The 25822-nt window shown below is 46.5% G+C and overlaps 1 protein-coding gene across 3 annotated transcripts in view; it reads right to left on the reverse strand.

Moving 5' to 3' along the window:
• Positions 1–25822, reverse strand: part of LOC138531671 (uncharacterized) — a 236476-nt gene that overhangs the window by 81990 nt on the left and 128664 nt on the right. For 2 of the 3 annotated variants that reach the window (XM_069641005.1, XM_069641003.1), the window contains 2 exons: positions 25719–25769; positions 20156–20206 (listed from right to left, as the gene is read on the reverse strand). In XM_069641005.1, the coding sequence (XP_069497106.1) occupies positions 20156–20206; positions 25719–25769 (102 nt within the window). The remainder of the gene's footprint in view (positions 1–20155; positions 20207–25718; positions 25770–25822) is intronic. The other variant, XM_069641004.1, reaches the window with a different exon arrangement.

Raw genomic sequence — 25822 nt, forward strand, 5'->3', positions numbered from 1 at the left:
GGCGCGTTTGCCTACGAAGCCCGTGAGGTCAGGGATGGGGGCTGCCAATATGACAGTTTGAATGTTGTCATGCTCAGGGGCGGGGGATTGGGTTTTGTGTAACAGATGCCGGTCAGCCAGGTGGACTGGTGGAATGATGTGATTTTCGGAATATTGCTGGTCACAGGTGCCTGTGTTTGCGTGCGTTTCTTGGTGGGAGACTGAGGTCATGTCCATTGGTATAGCTTCTGTATTCGTGCCATCTGTGCCCTGCAGCTCCCATTGGCCCCTGTTGTGTTTCTATTGTTCGTTGGCATGCATGGGTGACTTGTACATTTCACTGGTTGCATTGTGGCTTCGTTGCACCTACGGGGAGTTGTACTTTGTGGGCAGGGAGCGGTGTACGGGCACTCAGTGGGGCCGTTTACGGTTGATTCGCGATGCCGTACTTCTCACCATGGCGGAATGGTGCATTCCGCCATGCTTGATGGCGTTAGGTACATGTCCGCTAGGGTCGGAATTGGCGTACCGTTGCGCCATGGTGGTGTTTACGGTTTGGCATGGCGCGCGCGCGCGTGCTTGGTGCAGTTAGCGTTGGCGTTCACTACGGTGTCGCTAATGGCATCGTACTTTGCGGTGACGGGTCATAGTCGCACCGAGCGCTATTCGATGGCGGTATTGCATTTCCGCCATCGTTTTCCGAATTCCGCCAGGGTCGTAATGAGGGCCAATGTCCGCAGAAGTAATCAAACTAAGCTCAGGTATAGTAGCTAATAAGGATAGAATGTATGGTCTGTTTAATGAAGTATGACCTTTGTCCTTAAATAGTACTTTCAGTATCAGACCCGGGATTTCAGGAAAGACTGGTTGTCTTAAATCAGTGTCCTGTGTACCAGAGTAAAAGCCCATGTTATCAGATTCGGATTCTTTTGGTTTCACATCATGGTTTTCTCTTCCCAACCCTCTAGATCCATTCTCCTTCAGTATTTCAGGGACATTTTCCTGCAACAGTCTAGAGTGAGTTGTTCCCAAGGTACATTTGTTTATAGAGACTTGATTCTCCCCGAGCACCTTCAAAATAGCTCGCCTTAAGTCATTCTCTTTAGCCTCTTCATCAAAACCCTGAGCACCAGCAAATGTCTCACAGTTAGGCTTGGGGAGAAAAAGCTCATTCACCCTATTTACATCATTTTCTTGTAACAAACTAGGGTGAGTTATTCCCACAGTACAGTTGTTTATAGAGGCTTGATTCTCCCCAAGCACCTTCGAAATAACACGCCTTAAGTCATTGGGCCTCATTACACGGATGGCGGAGAACCATGGCGCTATTAGCCTTGGCGGAAAGGGGAATTACCGCCCCATTCCAAGGTTGGCGGGGCGGTAATTCCCCCTTCTACTATTGCCCTTCCCCATTCCCATTTTTGGCCCATAGGGCTCAATGGGAATGGGGAAGGCGCTAATTACGGTACCGCAAATTGCGGTACCGTAATTAGCTCCCTGGGTCCCTTTGCGGGTTGGTTTTTAACGCCTGCAAAAAGCAGGCGTTGAATCCACCAACCCGCAAAGGGACCTCGTAGTAAGGCGGTAAGGATTTACCGGTACCAGTATTTTACCGGTACCGGTAAATCCTTACCGCCATCCGTGTAATGAGGCCCATTCTCTTTGGCCTCTTCATCAAAACCCTGAGCACCAACAATTGTCTCACAATAAGGTTTGGAATAAAGGAGCTCACGCTCCCCATTCACTTCATTATTAGCATTGAAGTGTGTATTAGTATTTCAAGCCTCATTGTTACTTCTCCACTCCACACTACCCAAACCAGTATTAACTGTAATTCCAGAGTGTTTCACACGAGTAGACCCCTTAGGTCGCATTTCATTAATTGATTCCCCAGAATTGCCTGCCCAACCTACAGGTAGAGAATGTGGTGCTTGTATAACTTTAAGCATACTGTTATTAGTGCAGTCGTCATGCAGTTTAGTCCCCCCAGACAATTTTAGGGTTTAGGTAGTCTTTACTGAAGTCCAGTGAGTGAGTACCTTTAAAGATCTGATACATAACGTCCGACTTTCTTTTCAGGGCTTCACTCAATGTGTTCTCCCCTTCAGTGAAGGCACCCCTTTGAGTACATTCCACATCAATTATTTGTCCCTTCGTGATAGCCGTTGTCAAGCTATTAGTCCCCATGCTTGTGGGATTATTTGTAGGCTCAGAGAGCATAACACCCTCTTCATGAGCAAGTTGTTGCATATCCAATTTCCTCATACATTTTTGTGACATTTTGTTTCTTGCCGCATTATTATTTGTTTTTTTGTTTTGTTTGGCCAGTTTCTTACTCTGTCGTTTAGAAATTTTTACCTCAAAGACATCATTAATAGAAGTCTTTGGGAGGCCATTTTTTTCCTTGTCAGTTACAAAGACCACCTCCTATGACTCTGTAAGTAAACCTTCTGTCGATGAACCACCCCCTACTACACCATCTTGGGTAGGTGGAATTATGATTATCTCATCAATGGAAGGAGGATTGTCCAGGACAGATATATCCTTAACCCGTAGCAGCCCTGGCACACGGGCCAGAATGTTAGAGGTTTCTTTACTCAATGCCGCAGCAAAAGATTCAGTTATATACTGAGGCATTTTCACAAACTCTGCGGCTACATTGGTTAGAGCTGCTGTCTGTTTTCTCACTTCTGATAGCAATAACCTATTAAATATGCTAATTGTTGCAGCAAAATCAGATCCAATTCCCATGTGGGTCACATCATTTTTAAGTGTTACATCAGAGTCTAACTTGTGACTTGCCTCCAAGGATGGATCATATAAGGAGTCAACTAAATTGTCATAAGAAAAACTGCTTTCTTTCGTACCTTTAGGTTCCTCCAGGGTATCCTCTTTCTCTAGGATAATAACCTCCCCTAAGTTAGATTGAGATAGTTCCTCATCAACAAAGAGAGGCTGCGAGGGGTCCATTGGGTCCTCTATGGTTTTGCAGTTAGGAGAGCAATCCTGGGCGCATTGCAGCAAGGCTTCTTCCTCATCACTAATAACAGGAAGTGGAAGGGCCACTGCCCGCACCAAGCTTGCACGTCGTGTACTAACTGCATTAAAAAAGTCTGCTCTAATGTCTTTCATTGCAAAGGCAGCTTTCTTTTTCCCCATAATCAAATCACACTAAAGCAGTTTATAGGTAACGTTTGACCCGCTATACAAAAGGAATCAGAGGTAAACCAGTCGTATTCAGCAAAATAAATGCTTAGCCCATAAAAGAAAAACAGAAAAGTAGCACAGTAGCGTCACACAGCATATTAAATCAAATGTTCTCCTTACCGACCAGAGCCCCAGACACTGCAGCTTATTTCACTACAGGTAAACTTCAAGGGGCGTTTTACTCAGTGAAGTAGGTGAAAAAAAGAAAAATAGTGATCGTAGACCTGCACCGCTCACTGCTCACAGTGAACAGTAAACAGTGCTAGAAGGTGCTTCACAGTGCGCGCGCAGGTGCGCTGTACCGTGGGTAGGTATAGAAATGGGTCGGGACTTCCTGAGGGCGGAGCTAGTGATGCTCACTGGGAATCAAAAGAGAAAGAAAAAGAAAATATAGGTAATGTTACTTAGGTTCAGTACTACCAAAGAGTCCATGCATATCAATCCATATCAATGCCCATGAGTCCAAGCAAGTCCAATGAGAACAACTTAATGGCAGTTCACAATGCATTCACCTCCAGGCAGCAGCGGTGTTACAGCAAAAGACGTCCTCTTGCCGGCGAATGCAGCAGCAGCATACAAGGAGGTCCGCACAGTCTGGCTGAACAGTAAACAGTGCTTGAAGTTGCTTCACGGTGCGTGCACAGGTGCCCTGAACTGTGGGTAGTTATAGAAATGGGTCGGGACTTCCTGAGGGCGGAGCTAGTGACGCTCACTCCAGGCAACAGCGGTGTTACAGCAAAAGACGTCCTCTTGCCGGCGAATGAAGCAGCAATATACAAGGAGGTCCACACAGTCTGGTCGAACAGTAAACAGTGCTTGAAGGTGCTTCACGGTGCGCGCCTGAGAAACTTTGGATTCTCTCCCTTCATGTTCATCAGCCACCTTAAGGTCTTATGGTCAGTCTGCACAGCGAAGTGGGTCCCCTAGAGGTAGAGCCTCAGCTTCTGTAGGGCCCACACAACAGAGAAACATTCTTTCACCAAAGTGCACCACCTGAGCTCTCTGTCCTTAAGCTGGCAACTAATGAATCCAATTGGGTGTCCCTTGCCTTTCTCATCTATCTGTGATAGTACAGCACCTATCCCAGTGTCAGAGGCATCTGTCTGCACAATAAAAGCATGTTTTTAGTCAGGGGCCCGGAAGACATGGGCCTGGCACAAGGAGTCCTTTAAGCCATTGAATGCCTTCTCACACTCCTCAGACCAAGAGACCTTATTAGGCTTCTTTTGGAGTAGTGAGAGCAGTCAGAGGGGCAGCAATGGTGCCAGCATAGTGGGGGTAGGCTATTCTTGTACTGCTTGTACCTTACTGGGTAGAGGCTGAATCCTCCCTCGACCTACTTCATGCCCAAGGTAGACCACTGATCCTTGACACTTGCTGCTATTCATGGTTAAGTGGGCCTTCTGAAGATCCTGTAATACAATTCTGACGTGCTCTACATGTTCCTACCAGGTGGCACTGAAGACTGCTTTATAATCCAGATATGCTAAGCAGAATTCATCCATCCCATTTAGAACACGGTGCACAAGTCTCTGAAAAGTGGCAGGTGGGTTTTTCTACCCAAATGGCACTACTGGAGGTGAGAATGCTGTTTTCTCCAAGGCACGTTCTGCTAAAGCTATTTGTCAATAGCCAGCAGTGAGGTTAAATGTGCTGAGGTACTTGGAGGCACCGAAGGTATCCACCAGCTCATCAGTCTTAGGTAGGGGTGTGCGTGTGCATCTGTCTTGGTAACAGCATTCAGAGCCCTTTAATCCACACAGAGCCTAAGTTCTGAGGTACCAGCATTTGGCAATAAAACCACAGGGCTGGATACTGGAAGGTTCAATCACTCCTAGGTCCAACATTTTGCAGACTTCAGCCTTGATGTAGGTTCTTACCTTGTCTGACATTCTGTAACCCCTACTTTTGGTAGGTACGCTATCTCCAGTGTCAACCTCGTGTTTGCACCAAGGTGTCAAACCTGGAGTTAGTGAGAACAAGGAGGAGAACTGCCTCAGCAAAGTCCTTACTTCCCCCTTTTGGTCAGAAGTCAGGTGAGGGGCCACATGGACACCCTCAATGGAGCCATCTGAAGGACCATTCTGGAACAGGTCAGGTAAAGGTTCTGATTCCTCCTCTTCCATATATGATGCCAGTACAGTGCAGCTATTTCAACCTGAGGGATGAAAGGCTTCAGCCTATTTATGTGAAACACGTTTGAGGCCTGCCATGCCTTTTAAGGTCCACTAAATAGTTGACCTCACCCAGCTGCTCCACAACTGTGTAAGGGCCTGGCCATTTATCCTGTAGGGCCCGAGGCCTTGTGGGATTCATGATCAGGACTTCTTGACCTGGGGTCAAGTGAAGCTTTTTGGTCATACCAATGTTTGACCAATGCCTAACCAGCCTTCCACATGTCACTGGCCTGGGCCATCAGGAGGACCATCTTCTTCCTTAAACCCAACACATAATACAACACATTAGTAGTGACCGGAGGAGTGGGGAGCTCCCTCTCTTCCTTTACTATGGCCAGTGGCCCCCTCACAAGGTGATTAAAGGAAGCTCGAAGGGGCTAAAGCCAACCCCCTCTTGAGGTACCTCTCTATGGGCAAAGAGTAAGCATGGCAAGGGGAGATCCCATTTTCTACTTTGAAGTTCTTCCAGAGCCCCATTCATGCTTTTGAGAGTTCAATTAAACCTTTCAACTAAGCCATTTGTTTGTAGATAATAAGATGATGAAGACGTATAAGTGATCCCACACTCATTCCACATGGCTTGCATATACTTGGACATAAAGTTGCTGCCTCTGTCAGACACAACTTCTTTAGGGAAGGTAACCCTAGTAAATATGCCAAGACAAGGTTTAGCAACTGACTTGGCAGTCACTGTCTTCACTCACCACATACAGGAACCCACCCACATTAAAGGGCGGTCCCTTGACTGGCTTAGTGACACTAATTGCAATATTAGCGTAATCTCCAATGCCCCTTGCTTGTGGTCTGACCACCATGTCATCACTTTCAGCATCGAAGCAGCCCCACCCCCCAGGCCTTTGGTCGCCCCAGCCACGCTCACTAGAAATAAAAAGAACATTACGACTACTTATCCTTCCCACACTAAAGAACGCTCCTGACACTTGCTCAGACCCCACCAACCTAGCCGACATGTATAACCAGTCACTGCTTGCAGCCATCAACTCTATCGCCCCGCTCAAACTGAGGAAACCCAAACAACGAGCACACCTGGTTTACTCCCCAGCTTAGAGTGTTACGCAAAGAGAACCGCACAGCAGAGTCACGCCGGAGAAGTCACCACTCCGACGCCCACAAGGACAGTCTTCTGATAGCCACCCTTAACTATAAAGAAGCTGTACTCCAGGCAAAAAAAGATTCTTATAATAACCGCATTATGTCAGCCCAGTCCAATACTAAGGAACTCTTTAATAGCCTTAAGGAACTCGAGACACCTGCAGCCCCCCCTGACTCTTGCTCCAAAGACAACACTTGGTGCACCAATATTCAGTAAGCACTCCTGGGTAAAATTGCTCCCCTCCAATCTAAAATCAGGGTCAAACAGAAATCCCTACAGCTTGACCAATCACCGACCACACCTACACTTAATACACATTTAACCTATCCGCATAAACCTTTCTCCTTCTCCCCACTCACTACTCTCGAAGTAGAAAACATCATAAACAATTTAAAACCTTCCAATTGCCAAGGCGACCCCTGCCCAGCACCTTTTATCAAGGAAGCATCTCATGAGCTAGCTGCGTTCATTACAGCATTAATAAATGCTTCTTTCAAGACGGGTATTGTCCCCGACAACCTAAAGGATGCATGGGTTATCCCACTCCTCAAAAAACCCTCCCTTGACCCTAATATCCCAACTAACTTCAGACCTATCACTACAGTCCCATTCCTGCTCAAGATCCTGGACCGTGCAGCCTACCTACAGATTTAGGATTACCTCGAACTAAACAATCTCCTGGGCTTAAGACAATCAGGGTTCCGCCCTAAACATGGCACGGAGTCAGCTCTGATCGACTTGAGAACTCAGATGGAGTCACTAAAGGACAATGGGAAGCTAGCTCTTCTCCTTCTCCTCAATCTCTCAGCGGCTTTTGATCTGGTCAACCACCAAATACTCTGCCAGCATCTCAAATCCGCAGCCCACTTCTCCGACTCTGCCAATGCCTGGATCCACTCATTCCTGAGCAATATATCCATGAGGGTCTTCTCACCGCTGGCATCAGCAGATCCCTCCCCTATTCACTGTGGCGTTCCTCAAGGCTTGTGTGTATCCCCTACATTGTATAACGTATTCACCAAGTCCCTCTTTGATGTGCTTGACTAGCTGGGTGTCTCCTACACTAACTATGCGGACGACACCCAGATAATCATCCCTATCACAGGAGACTACAGTGCTGACACCAAAGCCCTTAACGATGTTTACCAGGCCTGGATGGCACAGCACGAACTTTGCCTTAACGATGATAAGACTGAGCTCTTACTTTTAGGATCAAATCATCGGCTCAACAAACTAGACCAAACCTACAAGTCCTTCATTATTGACGGCAATGACATTAAAGTCTCCAAAGATACTAGGGGTCTATCTTGACTCCTTGCTTTCTCTGAACAGACAAATAAATGCAGTTAGGTCAGCTTCGGCCTATACCTGCAAACTTATCACTGCCTGTAGACCCTTCCTAAACTCCACCAACTGTATCACACTCGCCAGAACTCTCGTTATGGCCAAAATCGACTACTGTAGTGCTCTCTACCTAGGGACCAGTCAGTATAACCTTAATAAATTGCAAACTGTACAAAATAATGCCTTAAGGGCAGCCTTAAACATCCCGAGACGCTCTCATATCTCCTCCGTCAGATTGGACTTACGCTGGCTCCTGGTAAAACAAAGAATTGCCCTGAAAACCCTAGCTTTGACTCACAAATGTCTGAGCAACAATGCCCCACCTTACCTGTCCTCTCGCTTCTCACGCCACACCTCCACTCGACCTACCAGAGCAGCCCAAACTCACAGCCTCATCGTGCCTAGATGCAAACTCCAAAAAGCTGGTGGGGTGAGCTTCCCTGTCCTGGCCTCCAAACTCTGGAACACCTTGCCCACACCTATCAGAATTGAACCATCATTGCACTCCTTCAAGAACAATGCTAAAACATGGCTGCTCTCCCAAGACTCATGAGACCTTGACACAGTCCATACTCCATGTGGGGTACAGGACTGTATATACATTTTCTCTTTGCTCTGTCCCTGTATTATACGCTGTTAATAGTACCCTTCGGTACATGTATATATGATGTATATTTTTGTAACTCACTGTAACTACAGCTTTTTGTAACATGTTTAAGAGTATGCGCCTGGTTGCCCCTGGACCTGGTTTTTTGCACTTTATAAATAAAATAAAATAAAATAAAATCAAATCAAATGGCTTCAGGATATCTGGTGGCATGGTAGACCAGCACCAAGATAAGCCTATTGCCAGAGGATGCCTGAGGGTCAAGGGGAACAACAATGTCAATCCCTATCCTCTCAAATGCCTCTCCCACAACAAGGAGTGGCACTAATGGAGCCTGGATTGTTGAACCACCTTTTCCATAAATCTGCCATGTGACACAACTCCTGCAATTACTTTCTACTTGCACCCCTTTATTGGGCCAGTTGAAGTGCATGGATAACCTTTGATTGGCTCTTTTGATCCCAAGGGGACCAGCAAGGGGGACTTCATGCACGAGTTGCAGGAGGAAGGGTCTTACTTAAAGGGGGACCACCAGCCTCCTATGGTCTAATTCAGTAGACTGTGTGGGCTCACTGTACAGGAGCCCACCTTCCCAATAAATCCCATGCTTCCTAGGAGACTCACCCTCATGCTGGGAGCAGGCCTGTCCCCTCAGGCCTTCCAAAGATGGACACTCACATTGGCCCTTACTGAACACTTCCCTATCAGGACCACCTGCAACCAATACACTTTGAAGTTCAGGATGGTCATGGGGTTGAGTATTTCAAGCTGCACATCTTCCTCATCAGGTGCTTAGCCAACTACCTCCACCTCAGTGGTTGGTGAGTTAGGGGGAATATTCTCTTTCCCTCTTTTTGATGTTCTGACTCCCTTAGCCTTGGGTTTCCCCTTTGCATTTGGCTCAGCCTTGGATTTAGCCAGGGCGCCTCTTGTCTGTGACCTTGTGCATGGTCTTTCTGCTGTATCCCCCACAAGACCTAAGTCTCTGATGTCATTTACCAGCAGAACCTTTCCAGGGTCTTGCCTCTGTACACTCACAGGAATCCTTACTACTGTACCAATAATAGTCAGATTTACAGGCATTTCTGGGAACTTGATATGGGGTCCATCAGCTAACTTGGTGGGCATCAGGGGAACTCTGGCAAGCTCCTCCTGGTTGACCAGAGTGGCATCCATCACCATTCTGCTGGCTCCACTATCCCTGAAGGCAGGAGTGTCAACTTCATTGATCAGCACACAGTCTTTAAAGTAGTGTTTGGTGTTGTCAGGTATCCTAGCATAAGCTTCTGAAACACCTAGCTACCAGGACCCAGGAAAACTAAGACTACCTCAGATTATATCCCACTGGGGAAGGAATCTGAGGAGAAGGATGTCCCTGTGATCATTTCTTCCTCCTCACAGGAGGGCAATGCCAGATTCACAGAGTGTATCCCCAAGGTTTTGACCTTACATCTGAGGTCCCCCTTCACAAGCTCACTTGCTCCACAGGCCACCCAAGATCCACTGGGTCAGTGAACATAGAGAGGCTTACTGTAAACTGAGCTATACTTGGGAGGGTTCTCCCACTACTCTGACTGTTCTCAGGTGACTTACCCTTTTTAGACTTTTTGTGACCCTTCTGAGAAGAAAGGTTTTCAGATCCCTACCCTCCTTATCCTTGTGCTTTTTCCACTCCTCCTGCTTACTACAAGCAGGCTTGCCCATATTTGTAAAAAAAAAAACAGCAACATAGGAAACCCAAGTATTACATCCTGTCTTCTTGTATTCTCTGAAATGTTTCAAGTATTGGGCAGGAGTCTTCCGAAACCTTAAAACCAGAGTTTGCTTCAATTTAGCAAAGTCTTTTCTGTCAGCCTTTGGCTTATTCATAATAGCACTGTAGCCAAAATGGCGTAGTCAAATGAGCAACCATTCAATCTTATCAGCATCCACTAATTCTTACACCTCACATGCATACTCAAATGCAGTTAATCAGTCCATGATGTCATTCTTGTCATCATAAACACTAAGCAGGTATTTTGGAAACCTTGTATGAAAGGAAGGGCCAGCCCTATTACCAGACACTCTATTGGAACCATTGGTGCGCAGCGATCTAGCAAGCTCCAACTGGTGGTTTCTGTCTTTTTGCTTCTCTGACCTCTCCAAATCCAGCTTAGCCATGCAGAAATTCAAGATCCTACTGCTTAAACAGCAGCTCTTGCTTTTTGAATTCCAGCATGGACACAGCCTCAGATCCTGGCCTCTCTCTATTGTAGCACTACTTAACACATTGCTGGTACGAATAGCTCCGGTACCTTCTGTACTATCATAAGAAGGCACAGCTAGAATCTGCATTTCCTGCCAATCTGTGATCCTTTCGATCATTTTGGATTTAGTACCAGTGGCTGAAAGGCACATTTTGGTACAAATCGTTCTCAGGGCCTCATTACGAGTATGGAGGTAGACATGCCCTTAATAAGGGCATTGCTGCCTCCATACCGGGTTCCAGGTCCAGGTTCCTTCAATGAGGAATTACCGGGCCATTCCACCCTTGGAGGACCCGGTAATTCCTCATTGAAAAAACCCATCCCCATTCCCATTTGAGCCCCCATAGGGCTCAATGGGAATGGGGAGAGAGCTAATAACGGGCCCGTTAATAACGGGCCCGTTATTAGCTCCCTGGTCCCCTTGCAGGACCCGCTAAGGACGTCTGGTCTGACCAGACGTTCTGAGCGGGTCCCGCAAGGGGACCTCATAATAGGGCATCCCATAATGAACGGTGCCAGTCCCGTAACGGCACCCTTCATTACAGGAGCGCCTGGGTCGCAATGAGGCCCTGTGTCTCTTGTGCAAGTGTAACCTGGGCCTTAGCAGTGTGCAACACTGGGTACCTCCGATCTTATCCCACCGCTGTACAACAAATTGTTAAGATGGATTTCTATACTCTGCCCTGGTGGGCAGAAGTTTAGGAGGCCACCCTCGATTTAGTGGAACGGGGGAACCTTCTGGACAAGCCAGACCAATCTATGTAGCTTGGCAGGCAGTCAAGAGTTCTCAGGAGGGGTGAGAGTGATCAGAGGACCACAATGAGTACGCAAGCAACAAACCACGAATTGCTCTTGGACAAGTGTATATGAAAAATATCTATAAATATATTGTCGGCCGGAACAAATAGACACAAGTAATTTTAGCAATGAGAAAACAGTAATCACACAAAATCCTTACAATATACAATGGGCCTCATTAGGAGGTTGGAGGTAGCCATGGCGCTATTAGCGCCATGGCTGCCTCCAAACCCGTTCCGACTCCGCCCTGGTGAATGGACCGGTAATTCCCCATTCATCAGGGCCATACCCCATTCCCATTTGAGCCCCCATAGGGCTCAATGGGAATGGGGAAGGCACTAATAACGGTACCGCAAATTGCGGTACCGTTATTAGCTCCAGAGTAGCCAGACAGGGGCACCACCGGAAAAGCAACAAGAGTTGGTTGCCAGTCCTCTTCAGGACAGGTCCTCAGGTCTTCCTTCATCTGCACAGCTACACAGGATACTTACGCATCTTCAGAAATTAGCTGAGAGAGCTATATAAAAATCAGGCTTGGCCGCACCCCAAAAGGACCAGTTCAGCCTGAACTGCTTTGTCACATCTCTTCTGCATGAGACCACAAGCAACCCCAGACATGTTTCTGTCTCATTGGCATACCCATCCCACTCGATTTGACATCAGCAAAACATAGTGGTGATGGATGGAAGGTGTAGAATTCATATTACCCACTGGTATCACTCTGGGCAACCCTCCAGACCACTGTTCTTCAGCTGACCAGCCAGAGAGTGGCCATGCCATATGCAAATCAGGCTTGGTCACACCTCAAAAAGGGCAATCCAGCCCGAACTGCATGGTCACATTCCTTCTACTCGAGACCACAAAAAACCCTATGCCCATAGGGTATGAGAATCACGTCTGGGCATACCCATCCCACTCAACTTGACATCAGCAAAACAAAGATGTGATGGCTGGAAGGTTTACAATTAATCTTAACCACTGGCATCGCTCTGGGCAAACCCCCAGACTATTGTTTATCATCTGCCGACCCATTACAGAGAGGGAAAAGACCACATGCAAATGAGGCTTGGTCACATCCACCCCAAAAGGGGCAGTCCAGCCCAAACTACTAGGTCACATCCCTTCAACACCAGACCACAAGCAACCCCAAACATGTTTCTGCCTCATTGGCATACCCATCCCGCTCGATTTGACATCAGCAAAACACAGAGGTGATAGCTGGAAGGTTTAAAATTAATATTAACCACTGGCATCACTCTGGGCTACCCTCCAGACCATTGCTCTTCAGCTGCCAAGCCATTACAGAGAGGGGCAAGGCCATATGCAAATCAGGCTTGGTCCCACCTCAAAAAGGGCAATCCAGCCCAAACTGTATGGTCACATTCCTTCTGCTCGAGACCCCAAAAAAAACCCATGCTCATAGGACATTGGAACCCCATCTGGGCATACCCATCGCACTCAACTTGACATCAGCAAAACAAAGATGTGATGGCTGGAAGGTTTACAATTAATCTTAACCAGTGGCATCCCTCTGGGCAAGCCCCCAGGCTATGGTTTGTTGTGTGCCGACCCATTACATACAGGGAAAAGACCATATGCAAATCAGGCTTGGTCACACCCTCCCCAAAAGGGGCAGTCCAGTCCAAAGGCCTTGTTCACATTCCTTCTACACAAGAAACACAAGCAACCCCAGACATGTTTCGGGCCTTGTTGGGTATCACCAGTGAGGTGTAGTTTGGGTCCTTCGGCCGAGCAGGCATGGAACTCACGTCTGGGCATACTGATCCCACTCGGGGGGCCTTAGCTAAATAAAGAGGTAATGGTTGCAAGGTTTAGAATTAATCTTAACCACTGGCATCACTTTGGGCAACCCCCTAGACGTTTGGTCTTCACCTGCCAAGCCATTACAGAGAGGGGAAAGACCATTTACAAATCAGGCTTGGTCACACCCACTGCAAAAGGGGCAGTTCAACCCAAACTGCTTTGTCAAATTCCTTCTGCACAAGACCACAAGCAACCCCAGGCATGTTTCAGCCGTATTGGGCATCATCAGTGGGGTGCCACCTGGGTCTCTAGGCCCAGCAGGTACAGGACCCACGTCTGGGCATACCCATCCCACTCGAGTTCACATCAGCAAAACAAAGCGGTCATGGATGGAAGGTTTACAATTAATCTTAAACACGGGCATCACTCTGGATGTCGTCAGTGGGGTACAGCTTGGGTCTCTAGAGTCAGCAGGTCCAGGAACCATGTCTGGGCATACCCGTCCCCATCGGGGGACATCAGTAAAACAAAGAGGTAATGCTGGAAGGTTTAGAATCAATCTTAACCACTGACATTGCTCTAGGCAACCCTCCAGACCACCGTTCTTCACCTGCCAAGCCATTACAGACCATGAGCAAATCAGCCTTGGTCCCACCCCAAAAGGGGCAGTTCAGCACAAAATTCCTGGTCACATCCTTTCTGCACGAGACCAATAGCAACCCCACGTATGTTCCGGACCTATTGGGCATCATCAGCACCTGAGTCTCTTGGCCCAGAAGGCACAGGACGCACGTCTAGACATACCTGTCACACTCCGGGAGAACATCAGCAAAACAAACAGGTAATAGCTGAAAGGTTTTGAATTAATCTTAACCACTGGCATCGCTCTAGGCAAACCCTACAGAATCATTCTTCACCTTCCAAGACTTTTTAGAGTTGCGAAAGGTCAGATGCAAATCAGGCTTGGTCACCTCCCACTCAAAACGGGCAGTCCATTTCTTCTGCATGAGACCACAAGCAATCCAGACATGTTACGGCCTCATTGGGACTGATCCGTGACTTTAGCTTTTCAGTGCAAAAGGTTAATAAATTAACCATCTTATTGATCACCAGCTGAGGACAAATGGGTAATGGCTTTATAAGATGAAGGGGCATGGTTTATGAAAATAGAGGGGACATTAATAGAAAACTAGGCTACAAAGATGGTTGTCTCTCCTGTGCAGATGTAGTGAATGAGAAGCTGTCTCACAGACTTCACATTGCCTACTTTAAGTGCTAGGAATTAAATATCTCAGATCACATTGATCCCGGGGGATTGTGTTGAACATCTCTGTATTGACAACCTCTCAACTTATGATCATCACAGAGTATCTCTGTGGCCAAGGTGGTGATGAAGTAAGAATAAAAACACAGGTTCAAAACTTAGAGAGTCAATGGGCACTTGTATATTCTAATGAATAACCAGAACGTATGAGCACTTAATGTGCTTCCGCTGTGTTCTTGTTCTTTTTTTTCTTGGTTCCTCTCTTGGTTGCTACAACAGTCTTTTTCACTGTCTGAGGGATCTGAGTCCTCTCTGGGAGTTTCCTGTTTACCAGATGTCTGTGGGTTGCCCAGTGACCATAGTTGCTTGGTAAATAATTCTCGGTGCTACACGAGGTGGGCGACTAATGGGAAGGGTCTGTGTACATGAAATGCCACCACATGTTGCCTTCCACCACAGTGTCTGTTTACATTTCCAATGCTGGAACAGACTGTGCACTGCTTGTCTGGAGGCAGTCGTCTAAATTAGAGCTGCTTTGTACTCATACATCCTTTGGAAACCTTCTGGTGGTCATGTCTTTCTTCTGTAAGGCACCATCCTGCTCCTCTATGTTCACTTATTATATCATGCATTGCTACCATTTGAATGGTCTCCAGACGCTCATGTGGCTCTGTAAGAAAGCGGGTGGGGCTAGGTTAGTAAGGAAAGAGGGATAAAATAGAGGTTGTGCTCTTATGTTGGTGCTTGCCGAAGCAGGAAAAAATGGCATATGTGCTTTTTGTCTTTCTGAGTGTGCTTTGATTGGGTGCACTGTGGTTATTGTGTTCGGAGGGGCAATGTCCAGTGTTTGGGTTGTTTGTTGTTTGTGGCAGTTTGTTCTTCATGCATCCAGCATAGGCCCCTGCTCAGATGCAGTTGTCACCTCGATCTGCATTCAGCTGCTACTGCCTCACTGTTAGGAAAGATGTCATTTATGTGCAATTTTCACTCCATTTATGAACCCCCCAAAAAGTTTGCCTTTGTTTGGCTATTCTAAATTGACATTTTCTAGTGGAGCCCTTCCTTAAGCTGAATTCCCCTGGGCTTTTGCTCACTTGTTATGGAGAAACTGCCACGTCCTCCAGACTGTCAGTACTGGGAAACTATGTTTCCCTTAGTCTTTGATTATGTTGCCATTTCTTGGCAATTTTTAACAGTGCGCAATGTTCCTTCCAGTACCGTGTGCTGGGGTCCCTCTTTGTTTTATTGCCCTAGACACCCTTGAAGGTATTTTTGGTGATTTTAGGAGTGTGCCTGTGACGACCGAGTGGCAGAAGTTACTTTTCATAATGTTTGACTTCTTTGTACTAAGTTAACTGCATTTACCGCGTTTAGCTCAAGACTGTGGCTAGGTCAGACCCCTGCTTTCTTCTTCGATCAAGAACGCCTGCCAAGGCGCTTCGCCCCATTGGTGTAGTGGGAACAACTACTCTCGATGCCCCCTGCTTACACACCGAACAAGCCCCTTCAGAAGTGTTCCTGGGCCATCCAACAAACTGTTTAGCTCTACCTCAGGTAATGTGCACCACAACCGCTGTCTCGAGTGGAGACAGAGACTTGGGACAGCGGTTGCTTGTGGTCCCATGCATTCTCCTGCCAAATTTTGCAGGCCTAGCTCCTCTGGGTACCGAATAAGGAGAGTGCGTAACGCTGCCCATATCCACAATTCCCACATCACTACCTGGTGGTGATGGTCACTATAGCTCTCCTGCTTTTCTGCTCTCCTGTGCCTTGAAGCCAGCTGCACTGGAATTTTCTTCATACCTCCTTTGGAAGCTGAGAAAAGGCAACTGTCCATCACAGATGATCATTCTCCACCTCAGCCGCTGAGAGCCGGAGCGCCGCGAAACAGCAGCACTCGAACCTACAAGCGACCTCGACTGAACTGGCGAAGTTTGGTCCGGACTGTGCCGAGGGTCGCTGAGTACTTGCATCACTTACCGGTGGCCCACTGGCACAGCCAATCCTTTTTAAGCATGAGCATCCCTTAAAGGTATTCAAACTTGGCTGGGTTAGCCTGCGCTTCCTAGCTATTCTCCTCTTTTGAACACTGCTTTGCTGCCAAGTGAAGGGCCTAATTGAATAGTGTGGGAACCAATTCTTCATCGCCTCAAGCCTTTTCCTGACTTGCTACAGCCCCGGCAAGAAGACCCGCTTTTTGTTAATCTGCGCAATCGTACGCTTTTATGCACAACTGTTATGTTGAGCATAAGGCTCCTCACTCCTTAGGGTTGGACTTGAAAGTTAGGGAACGAACTCTGAAGAATTACCTAATGCCATTTGTATACTAACTTGACCCTCTCTTCACAGGTTGTGGTTATATCATGTAACTGAATTGCATTAGGAAATGTGTTGTATATATGTTGTATAGTGTGGCAAACTTTGGACAATTGCTCCCTAACAAGACATTCACAATGATAGAACTACTAAAAGAGAAAGGGGAAATGACAGCACTGGATGTATTCTTGTACTATAGACTCTGGGTAACCTTGCAGAAACTGTTCCCGTCTTTCTTCAAGCAACCCCAAACTACCAACACACTGGATAAAGCAGTGCAGGGACACCTGGGGCGCAGAGTAACGTCCGTACTGTACGCTACAGCTCTGACTAGTAGACCTGCTGCTACACCTTCACCACGGGAGGTCTGGGAGAGGACACTTGGAAGGGAGATATTGGAGACGGAGTGAGGCTACTGTTGTGAGATGATTAGGAAAGGGGCAATCTGTACCAGATATAAGCTTATTCACTTCAAATATTTGCACCAATACTATTACACCCCAGCCCAACTACAAAATTACTTCCCTCAATCGTCAGGTAAATGCACAAGATGTGGACATGAAGCAGCATGCAACTATTGACCGGAGGGGACGGACTCGGCGTGCCCCACTGGTACCCCCATTTTGCTTTCTTGTCCTGCCGCCCCTTCATCAACCCTCCCTTACTCCCTTCCTCTGCCCTGCCACCATCCCTGTGATTGGAGGCTGGTCCAGGTCAGCTGTTTCCCTGCACACTAAGCGGAACACTGAGCAGCTTGTTCCTCCATTCTTCTTGAACATGAGGTCTCTGCAAGGAGCTCTCAGCTCCTGCGCTCTGGTGGGGAAGCTACCTTCCCAAGGCCACTTGTCCTCCTGATGAGTGTTCTGAGACCTGCAAGCCTCCAATGCTTTCTTGTCCTCCCTACCCTTCCTCGACCCTCCCTTCCTCCCTCTGCCCTCCCACCGCCCCCCTTGATTGGGGGCTGATCCTGGTCAGCTGTTTCTCTAACAAGTCCTCTTTAACAATGCCCCCAGGGCAGCTTTGCCCAGGCAGCCGGCTAAGGGCTGAGGCAAATGGCACCCCCTAAGGCATATCCCATCGCCTGTTTGCACCTGTTTGACCTGGGTGACCCAGCCCGTCCTTTAAAGCTGTTTGTAGCAAGTTCCAGGTAAGAGACAACAATTTAGCAGCATCTCCAGTGCTGTATTCCTAACACTCGAATTGAATTAGATGCATATTTAAGTATAGCCAATGTATTGAATATAAATGCATTTTGAGATTTGTCACTGTATTGAATTTAGATGCATTTTCAGAGTAGCCACTGCACTGATTTTAGTTTAATCTTTGAGAATAGCCACTGTATTGAATATAGTGGAATTCTTTTGAGGGTAGCCACTGTATTGAATTTAGATGCATTTTCAAAATAGCCACTGTAATGAATTAAGATGCATTTTGAGAGTAGCCAGTGGACTAAATTTAGATGCATTTTTTAGAGCAGCTAATGTACTGAATGTAGCTGAATTCTGAGAGTAGCCACTGTACTGAATTTAGCTGCATTGTCAGAGTATCCACTGTATTGAGTTTAGATGCATTTTTGACAGTAGCCACTGCATTGAATTTAGCAGAATTTTGAGAGTAGTCACTGTGTTGAATTTAGATGCACTTTTTAGACTAGCCATTGTATTGAATTTAACCGATTTCTGAGGGTAGCCACTGCATTGAATTTAGATACATTTTGAGTATGGCCACTGTATTGAATTTAAGCACTACTGACCATCCCTGCTCATCACTCCCCTCCGGTATACCTCCCACATACTAAACACAGCCACATGGGCTAGCCTTACTGAACACAAACTCACAAGCCACACAACTGCTAGAAGAACAAACTGCTGCAGACAACAAACAACTCAAACACTTGACATTGCCCCTCCGAACACAATAACCCCAGTGCACCCAATCAAAGCACACTCAGAAAGCCAAATGGCACAGAAGCACCAACATAAGGGTACAACCTCTACCTTATCCCTCTTTCCTTACTAACCTAGCCCCAACTGCTTTCTTACAGAGCCACATGAGCGCCAAGAGACCATGCAAATAGTAGCAATGCATGATATAAGCCAACATAAAATAACGTAGCATATTCTTTCTACTCTATGGAATGGCTTGGCAGGCGAAGAACAATAGTCTGGATGGTTGCCCAGAGTAATTCCAGTGGTTAAAATGACTGCCACACCTTCCAGCCATCACCTCTCTGTCAGTGTACAAAATGAAGCATGTGTGGCTGCTGGTAAGCAGCTGTTATTCACAACCTGTCACTATACAAACCATTTACATAGTAGCAATATTTGGCGGATAGCTCACAAGTTACACACTCGCCTCAGACATGCAGCACGGCCGCTCTGCAAGCTTTCACCTTGGCAGAACCAATTCAACCCTTCATACGTCTGAGGTCTACAAATTGTGTACTGTTAAAGTGAGCAAAATTAACATATATCACACATAAAGGCCATTATTGACCTCTTCTCAACCAATAAGAATGTACAGAATTCATACCCTAATTACTCATATTGACTGAATTGCAAAAAATACTGAGTTCAGAAGAAGACAGGGAAGCAACAGAAAGCAATTCTCTGCACTCAAGAAACAGCAATGTAATATCCCATCAAATGTCCTTCAAAAACACAATTCCCCTTTGGGAGACTCTTTTTCACTGCACCTTGAAACGTGACAGACAGCATCCATAGAGAAACTGTTCACTTTCGCAATGGACCTGATGCATGCCCACACTAAACCTGTTCAAGTTCAAGCAAGGATATAGTTAAAATGATCTCACAAAGGCAAACGTGTTATTTAAACATTACAAAATAAAAACACGTTTAATTCACTAACTAATGCTGTGTATTTACTAGGTATTAAACTAGCATTTTTTAATTCACCTCCACAGCTCTGAAACCTATATTGTCATTGGCACCATGTGCCAACAGCTTATCCACCTCAGGAGCAAACACTATTGATAATGACTGTTCCTCAAATTATCCTACTATAATGACGCTGCCTTCGATCTATATGGCTAAATTATTACAACACTTAGAAGTGGGAGGAAGCAGCTTGAAGGATTTTATAAAAACCTGATATTATTATTATTATTATTATTATTATTATTATTATTATTATTATTATTATTATTCATGGAAGGGTTGCAGGATTCCTGTGGCCAAAACCAGGTTAAACAACATCACATTTCATCTCAGAATCATCTCTTGTCCAGTTGAGTGCTCCCCCCCAAACCCCATGCCCGCTCCCACCAATGGCTTACCCAATTCCATTAATCACGTCCCCTATTTGGTCTTCTTTTCTCACCTGTAGATGTTGATTGAGGTGAACTGGTAGCTGGAAAACTTGAAGTTATACCTGGCAAAAACAGGAATAGAAAGTTCACTTGGACACTGCCTAAAATAGACCCATGTGGCCCTGTCAATGAAATTGATTCTGGATTTCATAGGCATTCAAGAAGCCTCCTTTTCATTTCTCTAAGGGCTCCAGCTTTGAAACACCCACCCGTCGACAATCCACACTGACACAAACTAACTCATCTTCACCAACAACAACAAAAAACAGAATCCATCTTTTCTGCACGTACTGTGCACCCACCCTCTTAAACAGTAATGCTAGCTGCTGCAAGCCTTCCTTTCATTTAACCATTCGTGATGATATGTAGACGACGCTGTATTCACTCACCTAGCTATCATGATAAGCCAGTAACCAACGTGCCGTACATTTTTTCTTTTCCAAAATGACTAAGACAGGTCATAAGCAGTGGGTTGAACAAGGAGAACTCTCAAACCTTGCCTGTGAAAATCACATGTGCAGTCACCAGAGGATGTACTTCTGTTGCTTGCATTCAAGTCCCACACAGCAGAAACGTTGTGTAACACCAAGCAAGGACACTAGAATTCTTGCAGAGGCAACAGTCAGAAAGGTCTCAAGCACATGTAAGTAATTCTAGATTGTGGAGTAGGAAATGCCCTGTGTGATTTTCAACCACACAGGTAACCATCACATATCTAATTGCTGTGCACACTATTCAATTTGTGGTCCTGGAAACAAGCACGTAGTGCATAATAACCATGGTGAACATCATGATTGTTTTAAGAATGTGAAAACATTTGATGTTTATTTCTTACAGAAGCTACACATTGGAAGGTTTGCAAGCAGGATCCACATAAAGTTTAACCAATTGTATGGCCGCAAAGTGGTAAATAGATGCTGTTCCGAAGGCTAACAGAAGCAGAGAGCATTTCTGCACAGACAATCACTCAATAAATTATTTAAGATGCAACATTAGGAAATTACAGAATGCGCACACAGATTATGGTGCTTTCACAAATGGAGAACTTCAAGTTGGGAGATTGATATGTAAGTTATAAGTAATTGTCACTGATGTCCTCTTTTCTGTCCCCTCTCCAGACCTTCGGACTCTGCATCTCCTCTCCACTCTCTCCCCTTCCTATTCCTCATCCATTAAGCGTGGCACTAGATGTGAAGTTCTCTTGGCAGGCTTCTCATCCTCAAGGTGCATCATTGATGTCTATCACAATGGCACTATCATGGCCCAGGGTCCTCGACCCAATCTCCCCCTCTTTGACCGGTGCCATCTCTCATCAACTTCCTTCCCATTCCTGCTACCCCTCCTTCCTTTCTCTCAGCACCTCCTTCACCACCTCCGATGGGTGTACCACCCCCCTGTAACCCTCCTCGGAAACCCTTTAAAGGTGGTGACCGCCTTCAATTACCCACATTTAATGTTCGATCCACTATCAAACATTCATCCGACATCTACCTCCTCCTCGAAGACTTTGATCTTGACGTCCTCGCTCTCACTGACACATGGTTCAATGCCAGCTCAGTCACTGCTTTTGACTCACTTCTCCCGATGGCTACAAGATCATATCGAAGCCTCGCCCCAACCATGCTGTTGTTGGAATAACCATGATCTTCCCTGAGTGGGTCCTTCCTTCCCTCATACCCACCCAGTCCTGCTCCTCCTTTGAAAGTGTGGTCTGCAAGCTTGGCATCTCTCCTACTTTCTCTCTGAACATTGCCACTATCTACAGTCCCCCAGGCCCTATATCCTCTTTCCTTTCAGAATGGGTCGATTTCTCCTCCTCTCTCCTGACTTCCACCTCTAAACTCCTCCTTCTGGGTGACTTTAACATCCACCTTTATTCTTCAATCATGGCCTCTACTCTCTACGGTGATCTCTGAACCTCTCTCCCCTCTGGTCCTATCCACTCGGCTGGACACACTCTTAATGCCATCATCCATACTGATTGTTTGCTCTCTACCCCTCCCTCCACCCCTCTCTCCTGGTCTGACCACTCCCTCCTCTCCTCCCACCTGGGACCACTTGGCCCTCTGACCGAACCTCCTCCAGCTCTGCCAGCTTCGTTTGGGAACATCAATCCCATGAAACAGTTGCTGCATTCACTTACACCTTCATCTCCCCTTTTCTCCCACTACCGATTAAACTATTGACTCTGCTCTCAACAATCTCCATTTTGCTGTCACTAACACTCTCGATATTCTTGCCCCTGTCATGAGGATCCATCTGAAACTTGTCACCAAGCGTAACACTTGGTACGATTCTGATCTCACAGCCCTAAAACGCAAGTGCAGAGCTGCTGAATGGAAGTGGCAGACCTCGAGTTCATCCTCTGATAAACTGACCTGTCGCCTTCTCCAAAGGCAATATCGTCTCTCCATTCGCTCCAAGAAGAGGACTCACATCCAGGCCCACATCTCTGGAGTTTCTAACAACACGGCTGAACACATTAAAATCTGCAAGGAACAAGCCAATCCAGCTGCGTGCTCTAGCTCGCCTCTTCCCTCGCAACCCCTCTGCACTGCACTGGCCACCCACTTCACTGCTAAAACTCAGGACATGCTGATTTCTCTTTCTTACCCCCCCCTTCCTCCTCCCATCCCCCTGCCACCCTCGGCCCCTCCCCCTCCCTCATCCACTCTTTCCTCCTTCTCTTCTATCAATTCAGACAAGGTCAATAGAGTTGTCCGCTCTATGAGGGTCTCTTCAAAACAGGTCTCCCCCTGTTCTTCCAGAACTATTAAGGACAACATTGTCTCCCTTGCCACTGCACTTGCTGATTTCTGTAATCACTCTCTTGCCACTGGGTCTTCCCATCCTCCCACAAGCCCCCCGGCCCCTTGTGTGCCCCCTCCTGAAAAAGCGTTCTGCTGACCCCTCTTGTCCTGCAAACTACCACCCATCTCTATCACTCCCTTCCTTGGGAAGCTTCTGGAGAAGTTGGTCTCCCCCCAACTGACCCAACATACTGAGCTTGTTGGTTGCCTACACGACCATCAATCTGGATTCCGAGCATCGAGAGGCATGGAAACTGCTCCTCTGAACACCTGTGAAGAATTGCTTGCATCCCTTAACTACAATTCACCTGCTAATATCATTCTACTTGATCACTTCTCTGGTTTTGACAGGGTCAACCACTCCATCCTCATAAAGTGACTTTGTGATACCCTTGGTATCTCAGAGCGGGCGCTGGATTAGCTGGCCTTCTTCCACACTGACCATCCTTCCCAGGTTATCCTGGGTTCTCTCTCCTCACCCACTTCTATCTCTACCTGTGAAGTTCCCCAGGGCTCTATCCTTTTACCTTTGCTCTTTAACATCTATCTCTCCCATCTTGCTCACCTTATCTCCATGTTCTACCTGCACTTCCAGTGTTATGCACATGACGCCAAACTCTTTTTCAGACTACCCTCTGCATCTCTCCCAACTTCCTCTGTCATTCCTGATTGCCTGTCCACCATCCAGTCTTGGTGCACCTCCAATGATCTCTGTCTGAATGCCTGCAAGACTGAGATTCTTGCTATGGGTACTCCTGTTCCCTCTTTTCTCCCTACACTTTGGCCACGCTCTGTGGGCTCTTCCCTCATCCCCAACCTCTGAAACCAGAAACGCAGGACTTATCTTCGATTCCTCTCTCTCTTTGATTCCTCACATCTTGGACATTGGCAAGAAAGCCCATTTCCAACTCTACCTCCTCAGAGGCATCGTCCCTGTCCTCACTTTTCCCAAGAAGCTCAATGTCTCCAAAGCCCTGGTACTCTCCAGGCTGGACTATTGTAACAACCTTTTCCACACTCTACTACTTCTTCTCTCCGACCCCTCTAGCTAATTCAGAATAAGGTTGCAAGATGTATCCTTGGCCTCAAGCCTAGGGGCCGTATCGCTCTAGCTCTAGAATCTCTACACTGGCTCTGATTCTCTCATCTTGCTCTCACCAAATACTCTCCTTGCATACCCCTCCGATCCTCTAGCTCCAACTCTCTGCTTTTAAAGTGCTTCTCTAAGCAGAGAGTGGGTAGCCGTTCTCTTTCCTCGGCTGGCTCCCTCATCTAGAACAGCCTCCCTCTTTCTCTCCATCTTGAGCCAAATCTCCACAAGTTCCATAAGCAAGTTTTAAATTTTATTTTATTGTGCATTTGTAAGGCACTTAAACATCAAGTAAATTGTGTTTCAGAGCGCTCAAGACTTTTCTCTTATCCTCCTCCTTCCCTCTCTCCCTCCCGTGCTAAACCACTGTGATTGGTGGCCTGGGCCCTTATGTGTCCTTTTGTGTCCTGGACTTCTGTATAATCGCCTGTAGCATCCGGCCCCCTGCACTTGCCTTCGGGCAGCCACTGGCCTTTGATGTCTCACAGGCCTGCACTTATTGTATTGGCTGGTGACCCCTCTTCCACCAGGTGGCCACTTCTTGGCACTTACCTGTTGCCTTTTCAACTGGCTCTCTGGCACTTACCCCCTCTGTGGAACCTCTACCACTTACCTCCTCCACTTTCCCTTCTCTATATCTGCACTTGCACACTCGAATGTTCACAAGGCCTAGTAAGACCGCTATCATATTTTCGCTCATCATTGTTATCATGCTGCATTGTCTTGCTCTTTCCTTGTTCCCTTTCCTTTTGCCATGTGAGCACTTTGAAACACAATTGCTTGATGTATATGTGCCTTACAAATTCACAATAAAAGAAATAAATAAAAATAAATAAGCGGTGCGCTTAGAAGACAATGTCAGCTGATATCTTCAGAAGACCCCAGAGCTTGCGCTCAAAGAAGGACTTCCCATCAGAGCTTGATGAAGAGTTGATGGGAAATACAGTTAGTGATGAATAGAGATGGAGGTGAAAATACAGCTGATGGAGGACAAGTGTTTTGCAAGTAAGCAACACAAAGTGGCAGAATATTGCCTTCCAGAAGAAGACATGAAAGACAGCACGAGGAGACTGCAGCTCTGATTGCAACTAGCATTATTGCAAGATAAGCATCATTTGTTCTAAGAGTATTGCCATCTCTAGAGCCATGATAATTGTTACCACTAAACTGATCAGCAAGAATGCAGAACACTCCCACTATATCAACTAGATCACCAACAGACATGTGGAATCAGGAAAATGCAAGGCAGGCCTAAGCTCCTTTAGACCAGGGATCTTTAACCTGTGTCTCTTCAGAAGTTTTGGACTGTGATTCCCATAGGCCCTCACCATTGATCATGCTGGCTAGGGCTAAAGGAAGTTGCAGTGCAAAACATCTGGTGACCCAATGGTTGCAACTCCCTGTTTTAGGCAGTGAAACATGATGGGGGTAACATCCAAGAGAAGAACCAAGATAGAACCATAGACCAAGAGAAGAGACTCACTCTTTACACCACCATTTCCTTCTTTTTCCTATTTCCTTCAATATCCACTGCCAGGTCCTACATGTGCAGATGCCCCTTCAAATCTATCTTTCTTGCCCGCATCAGTGACCCATAACATGACCTTCCCCTGTTTGCTTCTATTGAGCTTAATTACCTTCTTTACATTCCCTATTTTTCCCATCTCCTCTCACCTGGAGTTGTCGAATGATTTGAAGTACTATGTGTAAAAGCTGAAGTTAGACCTATTAAAAAAAGAACAAATTATTAACTGAAATTAGATTATTGTATGAAACTG

The sequence above is a fragment of the Ambystoma mexicanum genome, chromosome 1q (assembly GCF_040938575.1).
Source record: "Ambystoma mexicanum isolate Mex_15411 chromosome 1q, UKY_AmexF1_1, whole genome shotgun sequence".
Lineage (NCBI taxonomy): Eukaryota > Metazoa > Chordata > Amphibia > Caudata > Ambystomatidae > Ambystoma > Ambystoma mexicanum.